This window comes from Eleutherodactylus coqui, chromosome 10 (assembly GCF_035609145.1).
Source record: "Eleutherodactylus coqui strain aEleCoq1 chromosome 10, aEleCoq1.hap1, whole genome shotgun sequence".
Lineage (NCBI taxonomy): Eukaryota > Metazoa > Chordata > Amphibia > Anura > Eleutherodactylidae > Eleutherodactylus > Eleutherodactylus coqui.
In genome coordinates, this window is record NC_089846.1 from 10953114 (window position 1) to 10978709 (window position 25596).

The window sequence follows — 25596 nt, forward strand, 5'->3', positions numbered from 1 at the left end:
CGGTGTAAAATGCTGAAAAATGGAAGTGAAACAGAAATGAACAGAAAGCAGATTTTGTTTAGTTTTTTTATTCCCTTTCGAAAGCTTCTTTCTATCTATTTCACTTCCACTAAAGCAGGATCCACTGTTACTAGAGATGAGCGAGCACCCAAATGCTCGGGTCCGCGTTATTCGAGTCAAGCTTTTCGTAAAATTCGAGAGCTCTACTCGAGTAACAAACCCCATTGGCTACAATGGGAGACTGGAGCATTTTTGTATGTGGAACGCCGGGCCTGAGCTTTTTTTATTTTTTTTCCCTGTCCCTCTCCCGCTCCCGACAAAAAAAATTGCCAATGACTGCAGTGGGGAGGGGCCAAACACTGGGGCGGGGTCGAATATGGCTTGATGCTCATTCGAGTAACGAGCACCATTGAGTGCGCTAATACTCGAACGGGCATCAAGCTCGACAGAGTACGTTTGCTCAACTCTGTTACCCAGCGGCACCTCACAGTGCGATCGCAAGGTACCAATATGTTCCCATGAGAGCCGAAAGCCTGACACAGGCCTCGATGTCTGCTATGTAGCTTAGCCTATCAGGCCCCGCCTCCTGTAGTGTCTATTAGGTTACTGTCATAGACTTAGTAGAATGCACTACACAAGTAATGCAGTGTACTATTCTAGCAAGCGAACAATTGCATCTTTAAGTTTCCTTCAGGGACTAAAGAAAAGACTTGATTGAACTTTTTTTAAGTCCAAGAATAAAATCCAGTTAAACAATGATATGCATTTTTTCCCCACGAAAACAAATGTTTTGAATGGATAAAATACCAACAGAAATGTTAAAAAAGAACAGATCCCGATACGGCTGCGTCTGTAACAACCCCAACAGTGCGAAGATTACCCGTCCCGCATGGCGAACGCCGTAAAATTCATTTACATTTAATTGCCATTTCTTTTTTTTTTTGTTCGCTTCCAAAAAAAATGTAATAAAAATCAATCCGCAATTCAGAAGTACCTGAAAATGGGAGCAATAAAACTAAAAGTCTTCAGCAAGAAACAAGCCCTCACAGCGCCCCGCTGCCGGAAAACTGCAACTGTTACGGTCTTAGAATGCGGCCGTGCCGAGGCAGTTGTTGTTTTTTTTTAGAAATGTGTTTTTATTGTGCAAAAGTGGTAAAAAGTTAAAGGAAACTTTGTATCGCAGAAATCGCGCTCATCCAGATAAGGTTATCATGTTACATTGTAAAAACAAAACTCCAAAACAATGGCGGAAATCCTGGGGGAGGGGTTCTATCCCCCCCCTCACCCACCCTCCAAAAAAACTGAAAAATGTAATAAAAGTTATTAAAATATTCCACGGGTCCCCAAAAAAACAAGTCTTCATACGGCTATGTCAGCGCTATGGCTCTTGCAATGAGATGATCAAAATCGCTTGGATAGCAAGATAGGCTCGTCACTAAGGGGTTAATATCTATCTTCCGGAGTGTATGTGGCGGAGCAGGATGTGAAGGGGTTAACGCTGCGATCTGCAGTGACTCGCCTTACAACAGCTCCTAATAACTGTTTATTTCACAAGCTTAATTGCTTTTCACCTATTAAATGATTCAACATGATTTGTGTCTGAGTGCCACGGGGGACGGTGCTGCTCCGCCGGAGCCATTCACAGGCAGTGACAGCCGACCGGGGAACGCACTGATTGATGCCTCCTTCTAATGCGGAACGTAGTAAATTCAAGTGTAAAACCAAATTCATTTATCCAAGGCAAGCATTTGTCACTTATCCCTCAGTGTAGGAACGTCTCTTTAGCCGGAGTCGGACTGATTATCGCGGGGAGTATGTAGGACGGGCAGATTTAGGATGGAGGAAACCAAAAATGGCATATTTGGGCATTTCGGTGTCAATGGTGGGATTTTACATAGGTTGCAAAAGTTCATTCACCCACCATGGTGAAGCTTTAGGCGGAGACCTTAGACTTCTACACTCATATATATGTATTTGCTAAATAAAACCGCCTAGTGAAACGTTTTGTCATTGTTCTAATGTTTTTATTATTTTTTTTGTATTGTTCACTCTTTGTCAAAAGAAAAAAAACACTCCGGCCCCGAGATAAGTTGTCGTTCTGCTGCAAAACCCGGCATGCAGTTACGTCTTGGACGGATATGCATATAACTAAAGTTGTGGTGTGATTAGATGGACGGTCTTGTCACCGGAGGCCCTAAAAGTGGTTCCCCCCTTGGCCTATAAGAGGCTCTCGGAGGCTCCTTGTGTGTAGTGACCTCTTCTTCCGCTTGTAGAGCTTGTTGGCCACTAGATGCCTCTACGACTCAGAGAAGAGATTTCACCCATTACCAGAAGGGGGCGCATTATTGGGATGGGAGGAGCTGGATGGTCGTATCAATGAATTGTCCCCCACCGGCTGTTCTGACCAGACTGTTAGGGGCTGTTGGGACCAGTGGATGTGTGAGGGCACACAAGGTGACCGGGCTCAGGACCCCCGACAGACCTTCGGTACAGAAGAGCATCTGACCAGACTGTTAGGAGGTGTTGGGACCAGTGTATGGGGGCATATAAGGTGACCGGGCTCAGGACACCCCCTACAGACCACCAGTAGAGAGGAATGTCGGACCAGACTGTTGGGAGGTGTTGGGACCAGTGGATACCAAAAGATACTTACATGTATGGGACACCAACTTTGGCAGCCTACGAGTTTGCATGAACTATAGGCTCAGTTACAGCAAATATGGACCGATATGACGCAGGATACCATAGAGAACCTGTATACCTCCATGCCCACCCCTATCACATCTTGTATCCAAGCTAGAGGCAGCTCAACAGGGTACTAAAGCCTCTATGCCCTCCCGTATCAAATCTTGTATCCAAGCTAGAGGCAGCTCAACAGGGTACTAAAGCCTCTATGCCCTCCCGTATCACATCTTGTATCCAAGCTAGAGGTGGTACAACAGGGTACTAGAGCCTTCATGCCTGTCTGTATCACATCTTGTATCCAAGCTAAAGGTGGTACAACAGGGTACTAGAGCCTCCATGCCTACTCATATCACATCTTGTATCCAAGCTAAACGCGGTACAACAGGGTACTAGAGCCTCCATGCCCCCCGTATCACATCTTGTATCCAAGCTAAACGCGGTACAGCAGGGTACTAGACCCTTCCTACACAATAAATGACCCTTTTGCTCGGATATTGTAATCACTTATATCAATGTTACAATCACACAGAGAAAGTTTCATCCATCCGACTACTTCTAGGGGAGCGTTTGGTTTTGACAATGAGAGCAGATCTTTTTTATTCTATTGTCTGTACATGACTACGGGAGCGGCGATCCTACCAGAGCTGTTAACGGCATTAAGGCTGCCTGTCCACGGGAGCCGCCTCCCAGGAGCAGGAGTCTGCAGACGGATCTGACAGATAGGCTGACCACGGAGAATCACGGCAATTCCCTATGATTCTCCACTCGTGGATAGGGGGGGGGGGGCTGCGTTTTCCATAACAAAGCTATGGAAAGTGTGCATCGCGTTCCCCGCGGCTGGATTGTCCAGGGACAGGCAGCCTAAAACACCCGTGGACAGGCAGCCTTAGAGAGATGTTTTACAGCAGCCTCATGGGCGAAAGACACAGTGGACAGGGGGAAACTCATTGACTTCTTTGGTATAGTGTCGTGGGCATGTTTTGTGATCTGTGCAGGGAGGGGCTGGAGGTGAGCTGTGACCATGTCTGGTACACTTCTATGGCAGAGTGTTGTTGTGGGCATGTCTTTTCACTTGTGCAGGAAGGAGATGAGGTGAGCTGTGACTATCACCTTTGTTTGATCCTAAGCCAAACTTTTCAGTAATCTGGGATAGAAGGCCCCTTGTTTTTAAACATTCCATAAACTCGGCATGCGTTTTTTCATTTCTGTGCCCCTTTTACTTGGTGCTTTTGTGCAGATTAATGTTTATTTTATAGAGACCCTATATTTCAAAATGGAAAAATAATAGGTTTATCAACTTTACCCTATATTAGGATACCAGACAAGGCCATACCATGTCCTTGTAAGATATGCATGGAACTGTGACGTCACTCAGAGATTTGTACCTGTGGTAAAGGGGGTTGTCCAGTTTTAAACTATTGATGACCTAGGACAGGTCAGCAATAGTAGATTGGTGGGAGTCTATCTCCTAGGAACCCCGCTGATACAGCTGTTAGCCAGGCCAGTGCACTGAGCTGATTTCTGTAGGAGGCAGACAGCTCTGTTCTTACTGTAGTGGCCAGGTTTGGTATTGCAAGCCAACTTCCCATTGAAATGAATGGTCTGCAATACCAAGCCTGGCCACTGCAGTGGTAATGGAGCTGTCTGCTTCCTGTAGAAATCGGCTCATTGTATGAGTGTATTGGGTTGGTAAACAACTGTTCGGTGGGGATTCTTGGCAACACACCCCTGCCAATCTGCTATTGATGACCTATCCTAATGATAAGCACTTTAATTGTTACATCCTTGAGGTCGCGTCTCTTGTATCATCACTTGTTTGTATTTTTCTATACATAATCTGCAGGTTGGATTAATGGACAGGTCTGTAAATAACGCCTTGTCTGATGGCTTCTTAGTGCCTTCTGATATTAGTATAACTGAAGCCCCTCACCCAATTAACACGGAGATCAGAAACCAATAAAATGGCGTCGGTGGCTCAGATGTCAGGAGTCTGTGGTCATTTCTAATGGTTGTGCGGATATGCTGGGGTGAATCGTCCTAGTTTAAGCTGTAGTCTTGTGGGTGGTTATTGGCCCGTATCCCTATGTATATCCTCTATATAGCGTGTATACAGCGAAGTACCGCACTGGAGTGATAAATGTGATATATACCGTCCACAGAGCAGTGTGATCAATCTGTAACTTGTAGAAGGGTAATGCTGCTCATATGACCTGTGATACATAAAAGCTAATCAGCTGAACAAGTGGAACCAGTTTTTGTTGAGGGTTACAGATTCCAGAACTGGGAAAGTAATGTTAAGAATAATCCAAAATCTATCGTTCGTTCTGGAGTGGAAGCTTCATCAACGCTGCTGGTTTTTGCAGTTCTGTGAATGTTCTTAGAGGACATTTTGTGTATCTAATTTACATGGATGTTAGAGAGGCAGTACTATCTGTGCCTACATCACTGACAGGGAGAGACAGGGAGGCAGTACTATCTGTACCTACATCATTTACAGGGAGAGAGAGGGAGGCAGTACTGTCTGTACCTACATCATTTACAGGGAGAGTGAGGAATGTAGTACTATCTGTACCTACATCATTTACAGGGAGGCAGTACTATCTATTTACATCATTTACAGGGAGGCAGTACTATCTATCTACATCATTTACAGGGAGGCAGTACTATCTATCTACATCATTTACAGGGAGGCAGTACTATCTGTATCTACATCATTTGCAGGGAAGCAGTACTATCTGTACATACATCATTTACAGGGAGGCAGTACTATGTGTACCTACATCATTTACAGGGAGAGAAAGGGAGTCAGTTCTGTCTGTACCTACATCATTTACAGGGAGGCAGTACTATCTATTTACATCATTTACAGGGAGGCAGTACTATCTATCTACATCATTTACAGGGAGGCAGTACTATCTATCTACATCATTTACAGGGAGGCAGTACTATCTGTATCTACATCATTTGCAGGGAGGCAGTACTATCTGTACATACATCATTTACAGGGATGCAGTACTATGTGTACCTACATCATTTACAGGGAGAGAAAGGGAGTCAGTTCTGTCTGTACCTACATCATTTATAGGGAGGCAGTACTATATGTATCTGCATAATTTACAGGGCGGCAGTACTATCTGTACCTACATAATTTACAGGGAGGCAGTACTATATCTGTACCTACATTACTGACAGGGAGGCAGTACTATCTGTACCTACATTACTGACAGGGAGGCAGTACTATCTGTACCTATATCACTGACAGGGACGCAGTACTATCTGTACCCACATCACTGACAGGGAGGCAGTACTATCTGTACCTACATCATTCTCAGGGAGGCAGTACTATCTGTGCTCACATCATTCACAGGGAGGCAGTACTATCTGTACTTACATCATTTACAGGGAGGCAGTACTATCTGTACTTACATCATTTACAGGGAGGCAGTACTATCTGTACTTACATCATTTACAGGGAGGCAGTACTATCTGTACCTACATCATTTACAGGGAGACAGTACTATCTGTACCTACATCATTTACAGGGAGACAGTACTATCTGTACCTACATCATTTACAGGGAGACAGTACTATCTGTGCCTTCATCATTTACAGGGAGACAGTACTATCTGTGCCTTCATCATTTACAGGGAGGCAGTACTATCTGTACCTACATCATTCACAGGGAGGCAGTACTATCTGTACCTACATCATTCACAGGGAGGCAGTACTATCTGTACCTACATCATTCACAGGGAGGCAGTACTATCTGTACCTACATCATTTACAGGGAGACAGTACTATCTGTGCCCACATCATTTACAGGGAGGCAGTACTATCTGTGCCTTCATCATTCACAGGGAGGCAGTACTATCTGTGCCTACATCATTCACAGGGAGGCAGTACTATCTGTACCTACATCATTCACAGGGAGGCAGTACTATCTGTGCCCACATCATTTACAGGGAGGCAGCACTATCTGTATCTGCATGTTCAGGTGTGTGTGGAAGGGGCTGCAGTTCCTATTTCAGTGGTGATAAAAGTTAATGATTTTCCTGGTGTTTGTCCGGCCATTTAATAGTCATTTCATTACAGCTAGAACCATCCTGCCTTCTGCCTGTACAACACCTTCTTCTGTCCACAAACAGGATCCTTACAGGATCCACCAGATCCTTACAGGATCCCTTTCTTTGGTGCTCCGGTTCCGCCCTGCGGTTTCCCTAGCAGCAACGTGTCCTATGTCTTCCAAGGGTCTATAAGCAGACTTTGGCCTCCGTTCAGGAATTCCCAATTATCTCCGGGCAATCTCAGCTTCCAGTGTGCTCGGAACAAGTCTGCTTCTGTCTACCACATCTGGAAAATGTTACAGCGGGGCGTGCTGGCTGTCGTCACAGCGGACTGACAGCCCCCACCCCCACCCGCCCGCCATGGCTTTAACCCTTGAACTTCAAACAAGGCTATACCTACCTTTATGCAATATGTCCACAGAACGCCTTATGTCATTATGTAATAGCTTGCGCAAAATAATAACCGGATCGCTGGAAAAGTATCATGGCGCAAAGGTCTTCGTTTTGTCCGTCACATGGCATAGATCATTTGTAGCTCCTTTTAGATTTTGAATTTACCTGTTTCTGGGAAAACTGGGTGACAACAAATATGGCCGCATTTAGCGCTACCGCGTTTATTGTCCTCCAGCGTTCCCAATAGCTGCCCCGCAGTGGTTCGCGCCTCGCTTGCATAATTCAGCGCAGATTCATTACTCAGACGCAAATATTTACTGGTGATTATTATTTTTTCATATATTGACTGGTGATTATTATTTTTTTTTTGCTTTTTTTCTTCTAGAGGGAAAATTCTGTGACTATTCTGCCATTGTAATGTATAACGGTAGGCACGAGTGTTCTGATATGTTCTGTACGTTTTCTACATTTCTATAGGGCTGTATTTACACGGCCGATACGGAGTCGCACCCAAGATTCTTAGACGTAGTCTTGCGAGATTCTTGCGTCACACAACACACGGACACCGCACACCGCACGTTCTATTCTGGCACGTGAATCGCACGAAAATAGGACCTGCTTCGTTTTTTCCCGTCTCGCGCTATTGGTGCGAGAGGAAAGACGCCTGTGTAAATGAACCCATTGGAAACAATGGGTTAAAACACGGTGCAAGAAACACGCATAGAACTAGCACGCTTTTCTCGGCCATGTAAATACGGTCTAGGACTGAGCCGTCCAGAGGATGTATCCCCTCCTGTTGTGTTCGTATATACGACCACAGCGTTAAGTGCTACTTTGAGGTCTTATTTACACGAGCGAGCGCGATACCGGTCCGAGATACTTCGTACAATATCGCGCTTGTAAAACTTGCGGTTTTTCTTTTTTTTTTTCCCCACTGCGATATGATTGGTAATAAATGCGCATTGCATCACAAACATCCGATTTTCACGCTTTTTTTTTTTTTACAATAGGAAAATTGAATTGCGATTAAAAACAAAAAAAAGTTAAACATGACTTTAAAACATGCTCCATTTTTTTCCGTCTCGCAACATCGCTACCAGAGCAGATTTGCGCATGTGAATGTACCTATTAAAAACAATGGGTCCAAGTTTTCTGCATCTCGCAACACAAGTCGCACGCGAAAATGGCCCGTGTAAATACACCCTTAGACTGTTTTATGATGTTTTTGCCCGCAGCATCTCAGTGTTTTCCTTTTTTTCCCTGTTTTTTTCCATTATTGGCCGTCTCTGCCTTTCAGCTGATTAACACCCTCTTCTCACATCTCTGTCTGCCCCGTCTGTGTCTGCTTTTCTCAGCTTTGCTCCCTCGCCTACACTTTGTTTTCGCTTATATTTTTCTCTCTATTGGCCCTATGGGAGTTTTTAACCATAACTGGGACAGAAAAGACTGCGGGACTCAAAGCCAAGAAGGATGCGAAGAAGGCTGATGGACGACGCCGCGGCCGTCCCGCCTGGAGTGCTTGTCCCTTTTGTAAAGACACAGGGAATGTTGCTCAACCACATAGTTGTCAGAGAGGAGCTGAGGGGGGTGAAGCGGTCTGACTGCCCCATGATAGGAGCTGCAAACTGCGGAGAGCAAGACATCAAACGGAAAAGTATAGATGTTTAATGCATTAAATATGAAAGGTCAGAGCCGCTATCGGGACCATCTTCCTCCGCTGCATCCTATTTCATCTTGCTGTGTTTTACAAAGTGATTACTACAACGAAAGGAACTTGGAGAGAGATTAAAAACATTGGCTTATTTGCATGTTTCTTTCCCAGAATTCCCCATGACAGCAGATGCATGGGGATGGGGAGAAGAGGAGGGGGGGGGGGGGGGTAACAAGATGATCAGGCAGATTTTTGCACCTGTGTTTGCTGTTTGGTATCTTCCCAGTTTTGCCAACTTTCTAAAATTGTACGGTTGCTTGGTTACCAGACTGTTTTCGATGACGAAGCCAAGGTGGCAGCCATTTTTAGCTCAGCAACTGCCAAAAAAGTCTGCAATGTATGACAGAGCAATGTTCTGTAGACCAGGGGTCCCCAACTCCAGTCCTCAGGGACCACCAACAGGTCATGTTTTCAGGATATCCTATGGTAAGAACACCTGCGGCAATGTCTGAGGACCGACAATAATGACATCACCTGTGCAACACTGAGGAAATCCTGAAAACATGACCTGTTGGCGGTCCCTGAGGACTGGAGTTGGGGACCCCTGCTGTAGACAAGGAAAGATGTTTCTCACTACATAAATAAATATGCGAAAGAACAGTTCCATCCGCTGACCATATTAACGTGGATGGGAGAGGTATATTTTCTAAGCATACAAGAGTAGAACAATTGTAATTGCTTATGTACAATAATATACTATAATACTGCCCCATATGTACAAGAATATAACTGCTATAATACTGCCCCCTATGTACAAGAATAGAACTACTATAATACTGCCCGCTATGTACAAGAATATAACTACTATAATACTGCTCCCCTATGTACAAGAATATAACTGCTATAATACTGCCTCCATGTACAAGAATAGAACTACTATAAGATTGCCCCTATGTACAAGAATATAACTACTATAATACTGCCCCCTATGTACAAGAATAGAACTACTATAATACTGCCCCCTATGTACAAGAATAGAATTACTATAATACTGCCCCCTATGTACAAGAATAAAACTACTATAATACTGCCCCTATGTACAAGAATAGAACTACTATAATACTGCCCCCTATGTACAAGAATAGAACTACTATAATACTGCCCCCTATGTACAAGAATAGAACTACTATAATACTGCCCCCTATGTACAAGAATAGAACTACTATAATACTGCCCCCTATGTACAAGAATAGAACTACTATAATACTGCCCCCTATGTACAAGAATAGAACTATTATAATACTGCCCCCTATGTACAAGAATATAACTACTATAATACTGCCCCCTATGTACAAGAATATAACTACTATAATACTACCTCCTATGTACAAGAATATAACTACTATAATACTGCCCCTATGTACAAGAATATAACTACTATAATACTGCCGCCTATGTACAAGAATATAACTACTATAATACTGCCTCCTATGTACAAGAATATAACTACTATAATACTGCCCCCTATGTACAAGAACATAACTACTATAATACTGACCCCTATGTACAAGAATATAACTACTATAATACTGCTCCCCTATGTACAAGAATATAACTACTATAATACTGCCCCCTATGTACAAGAATATAACTACTATAATACTGCCCCCTATGTACAAGAATATAACTACTATAATACTGCCCCCTATGTACAAGAATTTAACTACTATAATACTGCCGCCTATGTACAAGAATATAACTACTATAATACTGCCTCCTATGTACAAGAATATAACTACTATAATACTGCCCCCTATGTACAAGAACATAACTACTATAATACTGACCCCTATGTACAAGAATATAACTACTATAATACTGCTCCCCTATGTACAAGAATATAACTACTATAATACTGCCCCCTATGTACAAGAATATAACTACTATAATACTGCCCCCTATGTACAAGAATATAACTACTATAATACTGTCCTCAATGTACAAGAGTATAACTACTATAATACTGCCCCCTATGTACAAGAATATAACTGCTATAATACTGCCCCCTATGTGCAAGAATATAATTACTATAATACTGCCTCCTATGTACAAGAATATAACTACTATAATACTGCCCCCTATGTACAAGAATATACCTACTATAATACTGCCCCCTATGTGCAAGAATATAATTACTATAATACTGCCTCCTATGTACAAGAATATAACTACTATAATACTGCTCCCTATGTACAACAATATAACTACTATAATACTGCCCCCTATGTACAAGAATATAACTACTATAATACTGCCCCCTATGTACAAGGATATAACTACTATAATACTGCCCCCTATGTACAAGAATATAACTACTATAATACTGCCCCCTATGTACAAGGATATAACTACTATAATACTGCCCCCTATGTACAAGAATATAACTACTATAATACTGCCCCCTATGTACAAGAATATACCTACTATAATACTGCCCCCTATGTACAAGAATATAACTACTATAATACTGCCCCCTATGTACAAGAATATAACTACTATAATACTGCCCCCTATGTACAAGAATATAACTACTATAATACTGCCTCCTATGTACAAGAATATAACTACTATAATACTGCTCCCTATGTACAACAATATAACTACTATAATACTGCCCCCTATGTACAAGAATATAACTACTATAATACTGCCCCCTATGTACAAGGATATAACTACTATAATACTGCCCCCTATGTACAAGGATATAACTACTATAATACTGCCCCCTATGTACAAGAATATAACTACTGTAATACTGCTCCTATGTACAAGAATATACCTACTATAATACTGCCCCCTATGTACAAGAATATACCTACTATAATACTGCCCCCTATGTACAAGAATATAACTACTATAATACTGCCCCCTATGTACAAGAACATACCTACTATAATATTGCCCCCTATGTACAAGAACATACCTACTATAATACTGCCCCCTATGTACAAGAACATACCTACTATAATACTGCCCCCTATGTACAAGAACATACCTACTATAATACTGCCCCCTATGTACAAGAACATACCTACTATAATACTGCCCCCTATGTACAAGAATATAACTACTATAATACTGCCCCCTATGTACACCTTTTCACTTTCTGGTCGGTTGGTTCAGCTGTTGCCTTGGTATAAGTGGTTATTGGTTGACCCTCTGGCCTGCGGCCCCTCAGTAAACCTCTGGAGGTGTGAGTTGGGCGGTTCCTCTGTGCTGGAGACACAAGCCTGGCACGCTCAGGTTGATAGTTAATGAGCTGTGACCTCTCTGATGGCTGACCCTGTGATGCTGCTGATTTGTGTTCTTGCAGGGTCACATCCCCCTTCGCTCTATTACAGGTTTGTCTCCTGTCAGATGCTTATTGTAGTTTTATAACTTGTTCTTCACTATTGCTCAGTATTTTGGCTCCAGGATCCTTTTGCACAGTTGCATGCACACAGAAGCTGTAAAATAATATTCCCGCCCCTCCTTGAACTTCCATATTTTATTGTGAAACACAGCTGATTTAATTAAGTTTTGATGAGCAGAACCCATCGCCGTCTTACTGATGAGAGAAGAGCGTTCCTGCGATGTGATTTTATGATGAAGGAGCCGCTGAGCTCTGAAAGCTTGAAGTGTAATGTTTCTGGCTCGCCAGTAGGGCATCACAGAGATGTTTCGGCTAACGCTTTACCGCGCTCTGCGTCGCTGTACAACAGCAAGAACAACTCAATGCGAAAGTATTCACCCCCATCAAGTCGGCAAAGGTTCTTCTGATTTCACTCTGCGTTTCTGAAGGTTGTCATTTTTACAAATTGCCTTTCTTGGCTTTACCATCATGGCCTCCATTTTTAATAAATGGCGCCATGACGGCTACATCTTTAGAGAACTCCTTGTGTATCTTGGTGGGCGCATTAACACAGCACCATTGTAAACAGAGCCCCTTAGCTCTACTCGCCACTCCATACTCCGCCTGTCCAGCTGCACCCATTCTCACTGTCGGCAGCGGTGATGTTTGAGTTACACACTCACTGGCCTCGGAGGTCTCAATCCATATAGCGCTGAGGCCCACAGCTAAGCTACATTCATTAATTTGATCCAGCACTGTTGCTCCTGTCCTACTCATCGAGCTTTGCTGCAGCAATGAGGTTCCCCAGGGGGCCTAACTGGGCCCTAATACAAATTCTGTAACAGGGCCCCCAACTATAATGCTTTATTCATGCCGTAGTACTGGAATCCCTATATGGAGAAGAGAGGCCAATGTGCCCCTTAAGGCTCCTGGGCCCGGGTGCAACCGCATCCCCTATAGCTACGCTCCTACCTGTATACCCGTTTGATGGCTGCAGCCAATCTCTAGTCTCTCTCGGCAATCTTGTTTTATGCACAGCTAAGGCCAGTGATGGGCATACAGCAAGTCGGAGAACTGGAGCGACAGCGCTGGATCAAACCGATCGTAACGTTTCTAATGGTTAGAAAGAAAAAGGACCTTGGAAAACCGCTGTAAAGATATCTCGGAGCCGGATACGAAGGAGAGTCGGGAGATCACCGTACATATTAAGGGAGTTGGACAAAGATTAATTTGTATTACCTTTCCACAAGATGGAGAAGTCTGATGGGTGACTTCCTGAGAATGGGGTTCTGTCTCTCTTGTCCTCACTGTGGGCTCACTGCACCCCCTGAAGTGAGGAGGAACGGAGCGGTGGTTGCGCACATGGTGCCGCTCCATTCATTTTAAATGGGACAGCTGGAGAAAGCGGAGTAGTTGCGCTCGGCTTCTGTCGGCTGCAGCGGCAGCAGCGCATGTTCGGCCAATGGTTTGGAGAAGTGACTCTGCAGTGATGAGAAAAGCAGGACATAGGACCCCTCGTTCTTGGGATCGGTGGGGGTTTCAACGGTGAGACCCCTACCGATCAGACTTTTATTAGCTAAGGTAAGACCCCTTTAAAATGTCCAGCAGGTCTGGTCGCCGGTTTATCTCATACGTAGGGCTAGTTGCAGCAGGGGGTTAGGAGGATGAGAAAGACAGACAGGTGGAAATGTTCTGTACGGACCTAATCACCCATATCGGGTTTGGTAATGTATGTCTATAGCTAATTGGCTACTTTTGGAGTCCTGGATGGAGAGCGCAGATGCTAACGAATGCTGAGTATTACTTTGTATAAACATCACCAGTTGTATCCCGTCTGCGACTCTCTGAAATGCAGCAAAAACTGCTTGTAATTCAGTTAGAGGGACAGAAGAACAGTCCAGTGCCGCCCGCCGGCTCCAGCAACAAATCGGAACCATGTGCTGCCTATGGAAAGCGCGGCTATAGTCGGGATTAGATAAATATCTTAATGGCTCGTCATTGGTAAATCCTTTGATACTAAACTCTTCAACCTTGGGATCTTTCATCCGCAGAATCCTGTGGTCTGTGAGGTTTGCGGAACGAGAGGCTTACGGCCACGATTGCTCAAGATCCTCTACGTCTACAGAAAAGAGCGTTTCCTGAGATTTATAAATGCATACGGCTGATGCGTCGGCCGCTTTAATCCCCTACTTCCTCTTCTCGAATATCCCTGTAATGTCGTTACATCGCGGCTCCCCGTAACATTAGAGCGCTGCCACCAGAGATATTTAGGAACCACTTGGAACCAGTTTTTTTTTTTATCTTGCTACTTTTCTGGTTCCTCGGTCACCAAAAAAATCACCATCCTAAACCAAACCTAATCAGAGATGGGCCGTATATAGATGAGTTTGTCTGTGCCTCTTTTTTTTCCTCTCTGCAGCTACTCCGCTGCCCTGAAATCTCCCCTTTCACGTGGCGCACAAAGCAGCTGCAACTGGTCCAATGGACATTTCAGTTGCACGACCAGTCCAGGGCCTCTCCCTCTACGTTGGCACAATCGCCACGCTTGGCTTCCTTGAGCTGAGACATGTTATGTTCCATTTGCAGAATGTTTCCTGCTGTGGCAACTCGGGCCCACTGACATTATAATGCGTGCGCCAATCTGGAAGTGCAGTGTGACAACAAATGGGCTTTTCAGCTCGAAGGGGCTGTAGACGACTCTGAGGAGCTGAGGGTGTAGTTTGTGCCGATGGAGGGGGAGAGAGCTGTGACCAGTTCTGCAATTGAAACGCCCATTGGACCATTTGCCACCAAGTGTCCTACCGCATATGCTCTGCAAGAACAGCGATTTTTGGGGCCTGTGACATTGCTGCGCAGAAAATAAATGGCGTGTTTTCACTTGTCTGTATATCGCCTATCTTTGATTGGTATCGGTTTCTCATAATTTTTGGTGACCGTTTGTCTTTAAATTTAGTGATGAGCGAGCATATTCGCTAAGGGCAATTGCTTGAGCGAGCGAGCATTGCCCTTAGCGAGTACCTGCGCGCTCAAGACAAAAGGTTCGGCTGCCGGCGGTGGACAGGGAGCTGCGGTCTGTTTTAAATTCTTTCCGTTTTGCGTTGTTTTGCAATTCTTTGCATTGTTGCACCCCATCTGTTTATCCTTAGCATCATGCTTCACGAATATGATGCTTTAATTACAGTCAAGACTGACACAGAAGCAAGATAGTAGTAGAGAGAAGATGGGAGCTGTAGCGCTGTACCGCGACGCAGACTGATATGTCTTGCTGATCACCCCTATGGGCACAGTAATGGCCGCCATAGACAAGAAGACTGCAGACGACCAAACATGATGTCTCTATTTTGTACAGACTTACCTTTTGAAAGTTTGCAATAGTCGTTCAGCTGCGAGGACTGCGCTATTTTTGTAGGAGGCCACAGAACAGCTAATGGTTTTATAAGCAGGATGTTCTTACAGAAATCAATCCACTTCAGCGGGAAGGAATCGGCCTGGAGAGGTGCGTTCCGAAAGGATGTCCCCAAAATAGCCTGTCTGCAAGCAGCAAACCGGGAACAAGAGCCGGAGGCTACTGGACGGCGTTCAGGGAGCCGCGACGCTGTGTATTTAGAAAGTGATTCTGACGTCGGTGGACATATTGACTCGTGTTTGCGTGTGAGCCGACACACTTGGAAGTAAACAAACGCGGCCCGTCCTGGATGCTCGCTCTCTCCCCCGGCAGGCGCAGGATGTGTTCAGGGGCCGCGATTATGTAAAGCTGCGAAATTGGATTTTATCTGTGGAAACATTCCTTTCCCCCGGTCAGAGGAGGGTTACATTTACACGGAGGTAGAATGAACTGGTGGAAGGCAATGACCTACATTTCTCTACCATTATAAGGTTAGAGTTCCTCCGAGATTGAAGAAACAATTAATTAGTGCGCCAGCGAGCGGCCATATTGTTTCCGCTGCAGATAATGATTTCTGGTGGAACAGAGAAGGAAGTCGTCCATAGGCTGTAAACAGACACAATGTATCAGATGCAGCCGCTCTCCTCTTCCACTACAAAGTATCTTTTTTTTTTTTTTTTAGGCTTTGTGCCTTAATCCCAATGTGCCGCTCGGCGCAGCAAGAAGTGTCCCTTATAAATAAATGCCACACCGTGCGAATAGTAAAGATCATGGCGCTGCTTTAAGGACGTTTTTGCGGAGCGAGAAATCCTTCGCCCAATGAACAAGAAATGATGGAGCAGTCCGCTTTTTTTTTTTATATACAGAATTGTTCATTCGCTGTCCTGATGAATAAGAACGACTAAATGGTTTTCGAACGAGTCGGCGCTGATTTTTATGCCTGCATGTAATGAATGATAAGCAAAGGAACTATCATTCAATCGTTTTGAATGATGATTCTCCCATGGAAAAGCCCCTTAGTGTCCGTTTTCCCCCCTTCTAAAAACCCTGGGCCAAATCCTCTGTACAGGGGACCTTCACAGGTTCTTGCCACCCAACAAATGGGACGACCAGGCGCCGGACCGCTCCTTCCATTGGGTGACTGAACGGACAATCCTGTATAAATGGCGCTCTTCGGACGACGCGTTCTCGGTGTTGATGTTTATCAAATGACAGAACTTCTTGAGCGTTTCTTACTCTTTTCTTTGCTCTAGGCCTTATTTAATCTGGATGCCAGAGTTTCTTCTCCACTCCTCTGAAGTTCTCGCCTATGGGCTGCACTTCTCAACGGGGAAGGCGACTGACAAGCTGTTTGTATAGACGGGACGGTGAATAGGGCCCGGCAGGCGCAGATTCGCCGCTGCTTGGGACGACGTCTTAATCGCTGCCCCCGTCTTGCAGTGGGCGTTCTTAAGTGTACTCAACATACGGTCTGCGATCAGGGCTAACTTGTCCGAGGAGGTTGAGTTCCTTTATTTTGCTGTGTACTATTAAAGGATTACCAGCCTTGAGGCCTGTTAAGAGGCTCACACAGATTTACATCCCTTTTACAGAAAGACTCATTAAAGCGCTGGCAGAGGGCCTTGATTTGTGCAATAATTTCCCCTGACTGTTGTATCCCGGGCTTCCCGCAGGGCAGTGGAGTGTGTGTCTCTTCATTTCGGAGCTGCAGACTCTCACAAGCCTATCAGGCCTTCAGCGTCCCTTAAAGCAAAACGGTCCTCGAGATGCATGTTTAATACGCTGTAAAATGGTGCATGATCTACGCAGGCCGCGCTTATTACCAAGTTTTTTAATTTGCATAAATTCTCCAGCCTGTGACAGAACGAAATAATTAGACGCATGGCGTCGGATTAGGCGCGTCAGCCATCTTAAAAATCAAATCAATGGGTAATTGCAAAAGGCAAAGAACTAGTTTGATACGCTGCAAGGCCTTTATTATACGCGCACCTTCTCTTCTGAATGCCGCCAGCGGTGTAAATAAATATGGCCGCCATGCCTATACTGACTGAACTTCACACAAACGTAATCTAGTACACATGGATATATATATATTTTCTGGTTGTAGATTTTAATTCTTGCATGCCCTGCAATTAACAGCATTTATAGAGATGCAGCCTCATGGGCCATAGAAACAATGGGCAGGAGAGGACCCACTGACTTCTATGGAAGAGTGTTGTGAGCATGCTCAGTGAACTGTGCAGGGAGGGGGGAAGAGGAGAGCTGTGACTGCCATCTGTATACTTCTATGGAAGAATAGAAGAGGAAGAGGCGGGGAGCTATGATCGTTGCCTAACAACTTCTATGGGAGTATGTTGTAGGCATGCTCTGTGACCTGTGCAGGAGAGGAAGAGGTGGTGAGCTTAAAGACTTCTATGGGAGTGTGTTGTGGGCATGCTCTATAACCGAAGCATGAAGGAAGGAGGGTCTCTGTGGCCTGTGTAGGGAGAAGGAAAAGTGAGCTGTGATATCACTTATTGTGAATGGTGGATCCTGTGTGATCAATATATAGGTTTCACTTCTCAGTGTAATCCTGCCTGTGATGGTAATGATATGACGGCTAAGAAGTTTTCTCAACAGAACAGGAAGTGTTGGACTATTAGGCAAAAATCACCAAAAAAATCTTTAAAAATGTTTAACCTAAAAACTTGACTTCTACCAAAGGCAATTTTCAGATGCCACGTTCCCTTTAATATCTTTATACAAAGAGTATAGAATCTGTTGCTCATGTAGGCACCGGCCTCATGGCGGCAGGTTTGTGGCCGCGACTAGTCCGCCAGTCCCCGCCTTCATGTCCACCATCCGGCTCTGCTTTGTCTGCTCCAGCTGGTTTCTCTAACCCAGCACAGCGATTCTGGTTCATCCAGATTGCAGGGAGAAGCTGCAAGCTCCAAGCGAAAGTTAAAAACCCAATTAGCGTCTTATCTCCCAGTTTATTCCTTGGAGCACATTGAAGGAAACCAGTAATTTAATGTAACTCTTGTCCGGTAAATGCTCTCCCAGAAATTACATCTGTCTGTTACAAGTTATCTGTCATAACGACTCAGAGCCGCTGCAATGGCTAATTATCTCAGTGCAGCCTCCGCTAATGGCTTTGTGGCTGCTTCATCCTAGTAGGAGGCATCGTCAGCACGGAACAGAAAGCCATGTTCCCTGTCATACGCTGGGGGCGGACGGGGTGTCGGGGTCATAGTTTATGTGAATGCAAGAATGTCGCAGGTGTAGAAGAGCAAAGCAAAAAGGGTTCTGGCGGTATGCCGGCCGTCGGGCTACACCAACCCACTGACTTCCTTCCTTATCCTTTAGCCACGCCCTCACGGTGCCGATCCAGTAAAGCCAGGAGGGGCTCCCATGACCTTCGCACCTTCACCGGGACTCTTGTAGTGTAAAAGTAAAGTTTTCGGGTGATTTCCCACTCTGTCTGCAGTCTCTTTGCTCTGGGAAAGTTGCCATCATAGAAGCCAAACATACCCATTGTGGTAATTTGTGGGCAGAACTGTTGCAGTCATCTGCGCATGTGCAGGACAGGTGATCTGCGCATGCATCGGGCAGCAACGGTGCGAGATTATGCAGCTCTGCATGAGACAAGAGGGAACGACTTATGGGGAAAGCTTGGAGAAGGGGGACTGTCCGCCCTCCCATCAGACCCTCAGCCCAATTTACTTGGTGCGCCGGAACTTTTTAAAAAGCGATTCCTCAGTTACGGATTTATGAAGAGACATGGAAGAATACGTTTTGTAAATGGGTGTAGGCGATAATTGTAGCGCTGGGCTTGGTTTAGTGCGGTAAAAGGTGCTGGCAGGCTCCTTTAACCCTTTCCAATCCACTGTCTGACCTCTAAAGACATTATGATTTAAGGCTGTACAGCTTCGATGTTGGAAGACGTCCGTCGGGGTTCTCTTACTGTATATTGCCAGTCTCTCTGCTGTCGGAGCCTATCCAACGTGTCACCTCATGCAGTACTGGCTTTAGCCAGCAGATAGCGCCACCGTATAACGGCAGAAAAAGAGTAAGCCCCCTAGGAAAACCAGGATTCAAATTGGATTGGAAAGGGTTAAAACCTGGAAGCCAATGGGCGATGCACACGCTCTGTGTTATATTGTAGCATCCACCATGTACCCCTGAGGTCAGCGTAAAAACGCCTCAGACAAATCAGACGCACGAAAATAAAACTCTGTCCAGCAGTTTCAGCCTCGCGAAGCGTTCCGCTGAGCAGGCGCCGCGCAGTCGGTTGCAGCTGAGTACTCCATTTAACATATCCAAACGCACAACTCGCCGTTCCTCCGCACGGATGGGCTATAACAGCGGACGACCAGTTTCAGCGCCGTTGTGCCTAAGAGAAGCAGAAAGATGAGACTCTAAGGGGAAAACAGCGAAAACTTGTATCACTGAGCAGCGGAAAAACGTTGCCTGGTCAGATGGATCCAGATTGCTGTTGCTGGTAGGAGGTCAGAGTTTGGCTCAAGCAGCATGAATCGCTGACCCCTTCCTGTCAGCCTGCTGGAAGTGGAATAATGGGGGGGTGAATGCATTTTTGGCACACCCCGGGTCCTGTGATACCTGCGCATGGATGCTACAACCAATTGCTACAGTTGTGAAGGTCCGGCGTGGTGCTCGATAGGGGTCTCTAATAAGATGGTCGTAGCGCCGTGTTCTGGGAGCTCTTTCCATAGACCATGCAAGTGATGCCGCTACATATGACAGCTCTCCAGCCTGTTGGTATCACTTCTGATTACCGTCTGAGCGACTGACTTGGGGCGAGGATGGGGGGGGTGGACTTAAGATCCCCTTTATAATCTGATCCATCTGCAGAAGTCTCACGACAGACATTGTCCCACAGCTGCTCCCCACAAAGCTTGAAGGGGATTTTCCGATAACTCACGAGACGTTACGCAGAGATTTGCAATGCCGGAGGAGGGCTTTCTGTCTGCAAACTGTAAATGTTACTATTAAGAAATCCGATCGCCACATCTGTCGCCGGATGGATTTACAGTTTTCTCTGCTGTCCATTACTCGCATCTGTCTTGATGTTTGAGGTGCCAAGCCTAGTAAAAGCCGAGTCTCCTTGTCGATTCCTCGGATGTCACTTTCCCAGAAATGTTAAAAAAAAGAGACTCCCCAAGGAGAAATCTTAATTAACGCTCATTGTTCCCAGACGTCGACCGGAGCTGTCAGCATATATGGACATTTTCTGATGCCACCATCTTCGTCTCCCTCAGACGGAGGATTTCTCTGCAGACGAGGAAGGCGAATTTACCGGGACTACAAATGTCGCCACGGTCTGTTCTTGCAGCGCGCACACGTACGGACGCTTGGCACGCTTGTCGATTCCCGTCTAGTGCTGCTCGGTAACCTGTTTACTCAATCCGTCCCCATCTTGGTGGAAGCGAGTGGATGAGCGCGCCATTGTTTGGTCATAAACCTGTTGTTCCGGTTTTGTTTTGGCCCTTTTTGCGTCGCTAGTTATTTTGTACACATCGCTAGTAAATATCTTCTTGCGTAACCGCGTTGGGGTCACCTACAGCTTCGGGTAGTTTTGTGTCATGAGTGAAGAACCGCAAGGCCCAGGATAGAGGAAGGAGTACGATACGGATGTAGCAGCGCATGTTGGGAGTTGTATTCCGCAGGCCGCTGTATCGGGTTGTCGTCTGTGTCTTTCATAGCTTCTCTGGACGCGGCGGTCGGTCGGACGTGGGGGGGGCGAGGCTCCTTTAAGACTTCGAATGCAGAATAGAAATTCTTGTAAATTCATTCCATCATTGTTTGAAGTTCGGGATCAGACCTGTGCGGTGGGCCCCCGCGGGTAATATGAGCGGGTTCTGGGGTCTGTTACTCCAGAGGTCTTCACGAGCCTGCAGTAATGTGAACCAGACGGAGGTGGGGAGATCGCAGAAAATGGGATGTGATGGTTTCAGAGGCAAAAACTCGAAGACTGATTAATGACAGAAAGCTCGGAAAGTGATGTGAAAAATGAGTTTGACTTACTGAGCGAAGGCATGAGAGGCTGAGCATGAGTCACCGACTTGGCAGCGCCGCCCGCCGTGTCACTTCAAGGTCACCGGTTCAATCTCAGCACAGTCCTGATCCGCCAGATACTGGGTGACAAACAACTAAACCTAAATTACTAATTGTCTCAAAGGAGGCAGAAACTGAGGAGCTTCATTAATGCACAAGTCAATGTGTCCAAAGCGGGCAAGATGACGTTTGTGACTTACAGGGGAGGCTCTTTTACTACACACACGAGACTTCCTGTTTAGTTGTGCCCCATCACTGCGCCCTCCACAGTGCCCCCATAACGGTGTCGGCCTCAGGCCTGTTGCATGTAGCTGTCGCCACAATAAGGCTTAATCCAACGAAAAGAATTGCCCCGTGTTCCGTCACATCCTGAATTACGGAGGTATTCTTCCCCAAGGGCTCGTTTACATCAGCTCTACCGGGTTCTGTAGGAAACCGAAAGCCGCTGGCCGAACGGATCTGTCTTATGACGCGTTGACCAAACTGGAGTCTATTCGGTTTTTGGACGTCCACCTGGCATTTTACAAGACAAAATGGCGCTGCACGTAACACTATTTCGGCTTGTATGGAATCTATAACGCTGATGTGACCTGGCCCTACAGCCAGATTCCCATCCATCAGTTGTATCTGGCCGGCTGGCGCCGCTATGCATGCCACAGCACAGAGAGGCATCACAACCAATCCGCCGGATGCGATGAATGACCCATAGAAGACTATGAAAAATGCAAACCAGTAATCCGCTCCTCCGCAGTCGCTCCCATGCAAGGACCAGCTGGAAACCACAAGTATGTTGGCCCTTAATAAAGACTGGAAGCTTTTAACCCAACGCTGGACTTTCTCCATTTTTCTGTGCATAGAAGACTATGGGATCAGGTCTGCTTCAACGTCGTAGGGGATAAAAAGCCGGACTGACGACTATATTGGAACCTGGCCTTAAAAACTCTGCTTATAGAGAAGACTATCTCCCACGTGCTGCACTTGTACTCTGGGGGCGCGCCGTGTGCCACCTAGAGCTTGGTTTACATGGGATGACTGTCGGGTGCAAAAGCCCAAGACGGCCCTCCCAACAATTATCGTCCCTGTGCTTTACACAGCAGCAATAGTCGCTCAGTGAATGGAGGCGAGCGCGCTGGAGATCTCTTCCGTCGGTCGTTTATAGTTACGACTCCTGTTTACACGGGTCGGTCGTGGCTTTGGTTTTAGTTAAGCTAAACATCAAGTGACTGCGCCAAATGAGCGATTTGGATCCTATCAGCTTGCAGACGGGACGAGGATTGCCCGAATTTACTGTTCCCAGTGATGATGGCCCCGTGTACAGGTATCTATAGAGGGTTATGTCTCCAGCAGATGCTCCATATTACGTACCCACAACCGCAGCTTGAGACTTGAACAACTATAAAACAATCGAGATACGACAATAGCATTCCTGAAACATTAGGAAGGGCGGCCGCCATTGCAGGTAGAAGTAGGCAAACGACTCGCCAGCCAGCGCTGCAGATCCCGCGATCCTTCCAGTCTTTGTTTCCTACCACCGCAGCCGGTCATAGGCCGCGGTAATCAGGCGCCATTCTCTGGCTGCGGTGGTCGCCATTGCTAAACAAGGACCGGGAGGACTAGAGGGCTGCAGCCCTGGGTGAGAGGACTAATAAGTCCCCCTGCTTGGGTTGCGATAGTTGAATAAATAAAAAAAAATCGCCGACAACTGGACAACCCCTTTAAGTATTTCAAGGTTTTAACAGATGAAATTGCAAGTAGTGCCGGAGAGCGCGGAGCTGTCGGTCACCGCTTGTTCTTTTTCCCTCGTATTCCTCAAGGACGCACTGAAAAAGACAATATTCACATGGGAAAGCGATCGCTGATGACGCAGAACTTGCTAAAAATAAATGGCGGCTGTAGGAGCCTCGCGGTAGTCGGTCATCGGGTCGGGAGGGGCCTTCCTCGGCTCCTGTGTCTCTACGGGGTTAATGGTATAATGTGTAGAGTCCGGACGGTGTTACATCAGGACACTTTTACTAGTGGGGATTTGTGAGGATTAGCTGCAGCGTTGGGCGCATCCATCTCCTGCATACAGGCACTTCCCACCATCGCAGAAGCACATGCCGCCGGCGGGGCAAACTGTATGCCCGCTATAGGGTGCATTCACCTGCATTAGACTTATGGCAGAAATGACTGCAACGGTCTCCTTCATTTCAGCGGACTTGCAGGAATCCCTGCACCCGCTGCGAAAACAAGAGCATTCACACGAAGGGCATTCATTGTTAGTCGCAGCAAATCTGCTGGTCTGAAGTCTCCTTCCTCTTCTGCATTTATGTATCGTACGCCAGCTGCAGCTGTCTAATGTTCCATCTCTGGTTATGAGAAAACCAGCTCTCTAGTATGAGTCACGGCCGCACGTCGAGGAAATATGGCGGAGATGAGCCTCATAATGGAACAAGACTCAGCGACAGACTGAAAGCCGAAACTTTGTGGTCCTCGAAGTGGAACAGATTTCATTGTGGTTGAAATTAAGAAGAAAAAAAAAAAGATTTCCCACTACTTAAAATTGTTTTACAGCCACTCTGCTGTTTCTGGTGGCCGCTGACCAGGACATGTGACTGCTGCAGCCAATCACTGACCACAGCAGGGACCTTCTATAGCCAGTGATTGGCTGCAGCGGTCACATGACCTGGTCAGCAGCAGCCAGGAAGAACAGAGTGGCTGTGAAGCAATTTTAAGTAATGGGAAAACCCCTTTTAAGGTTTCTCTTTTTTTGCACTGATTTCACAAGTGGCTCACGATAAATCAGAAGCTTCCTCTGAAGTCACTTTTATTTCCCCAACAAGTATGCTCCCCGTCATTATGATCAACCACATTATCCGAGCCCCCATCTAGGAGCGCAACGGGCCTCCTTTGGCTTTCAGAACTGCAGCATTCCTTAATGGCATAGAATCCGCTAGGTATCAGAGGACCCGGGTGTCCCAGAAGAACCTTCCTCGCGGTACTCCACCCATCAGCACGATGCAACATTAATCTGGATCCATCTGACCAGGATTTATTTTTTTCGTTGCTCAGTGATACCATTTTTACGCTCTTTTGCCCGCTGGATTCTCGCCTTTCTGTTTTCCCTAGACACAATGGCGCTGGAACTGGTCATCTGCTGTTATAGCCTATTTGTGGTAAGGAACGTCGAGTTCTGCGTTAGGACCCGTTAGTTGGAGCACCAGCTTTGTATTCGGCTGCTCTTGACTGTGCAGAACCTGTTGGTCAGAATGATTCCTGACATCCTCCTCTGACCCCTTTTGGTGGCAAGTTGTTTCCATCCACAGGATCCCATTTCACTGGATGTTTTTCCTGATTACGCCATTCTCGTTATACTATCCACACCATTACATGACAAAACCCCACGTGGTTGACAGTAAAATCCTGGCCCGGCTAGTCTAGTACCGATGACATGGCTTCGTTGGAAGTCGCTCAGATCATCATTCCGGACATCCTCCTCTAACCCCTTTTGGTGATAAGTTCTTTCTGGCCACAGGATCCCCTTTCGCTTGATGTTTTTCCTGATCACACCATTCTCTGTATACTCCCCACACTGTTACACAAGAAGACCCCACAAGGTTGGCAGTGAAATGCTGGCCACGGATAGTCTAGTACCGATGACTGGCCTCAGAATCACTCAGATCGCTGGATTTTTCCATCTAATGTGGATTTACACTGAAGCTGAACCACGGAAAACCTGTTACTTCATTATATGATGAATTTCGGGTTCCCAGCGATAATTTCCATATAGGGAAGCGCCAATCGTGAGAGTGCCGGGGGTCACCATGAAAGTCTCTTCATATTCCTTGTGGGTCCTAAGAACTGTACATTCAGCCCCTTTCTTCCCATCAGTGACCATAAGACTGCCGTTGATCAGGGGAATATTTGGCGGAGCGTTTACAAAGTGTTCTGTTCATACTGAGCATCCCAGTTCACGAATAGAATGCAAGAGCTG

General features: G+C 45.9%; 1 protein-coding gene across 3 annotated transcripts in view; it reads left to right on the forward strand.

Moving 5' to 3' along the window:
- The window catches only part of RXRA (retinoid X receptor alpha), a 175965-nt gene that overhangs the window by 56243 nt on the left and 94126 nt on the right, over positions 1 to 25596 (forward strand). For 2 of the 3 annotated variants that reach the window (XM_066580229.1, XM_066580231.1), the window contains exon 2: positions 7528 to 7569. The exons of the other annotated variant lie outside the window; for it this stretch is intronic. In XM_066580229.1, coding sequence (XP_066436326.1) covers positions 7528 to 7569 — 42 coding nt within the window. The remainder of the gene's footprint in view (positions 1 to 7527; positions 7570 to 25596) is intronic. 3 annotated transcript variants of the gene reach the window in all.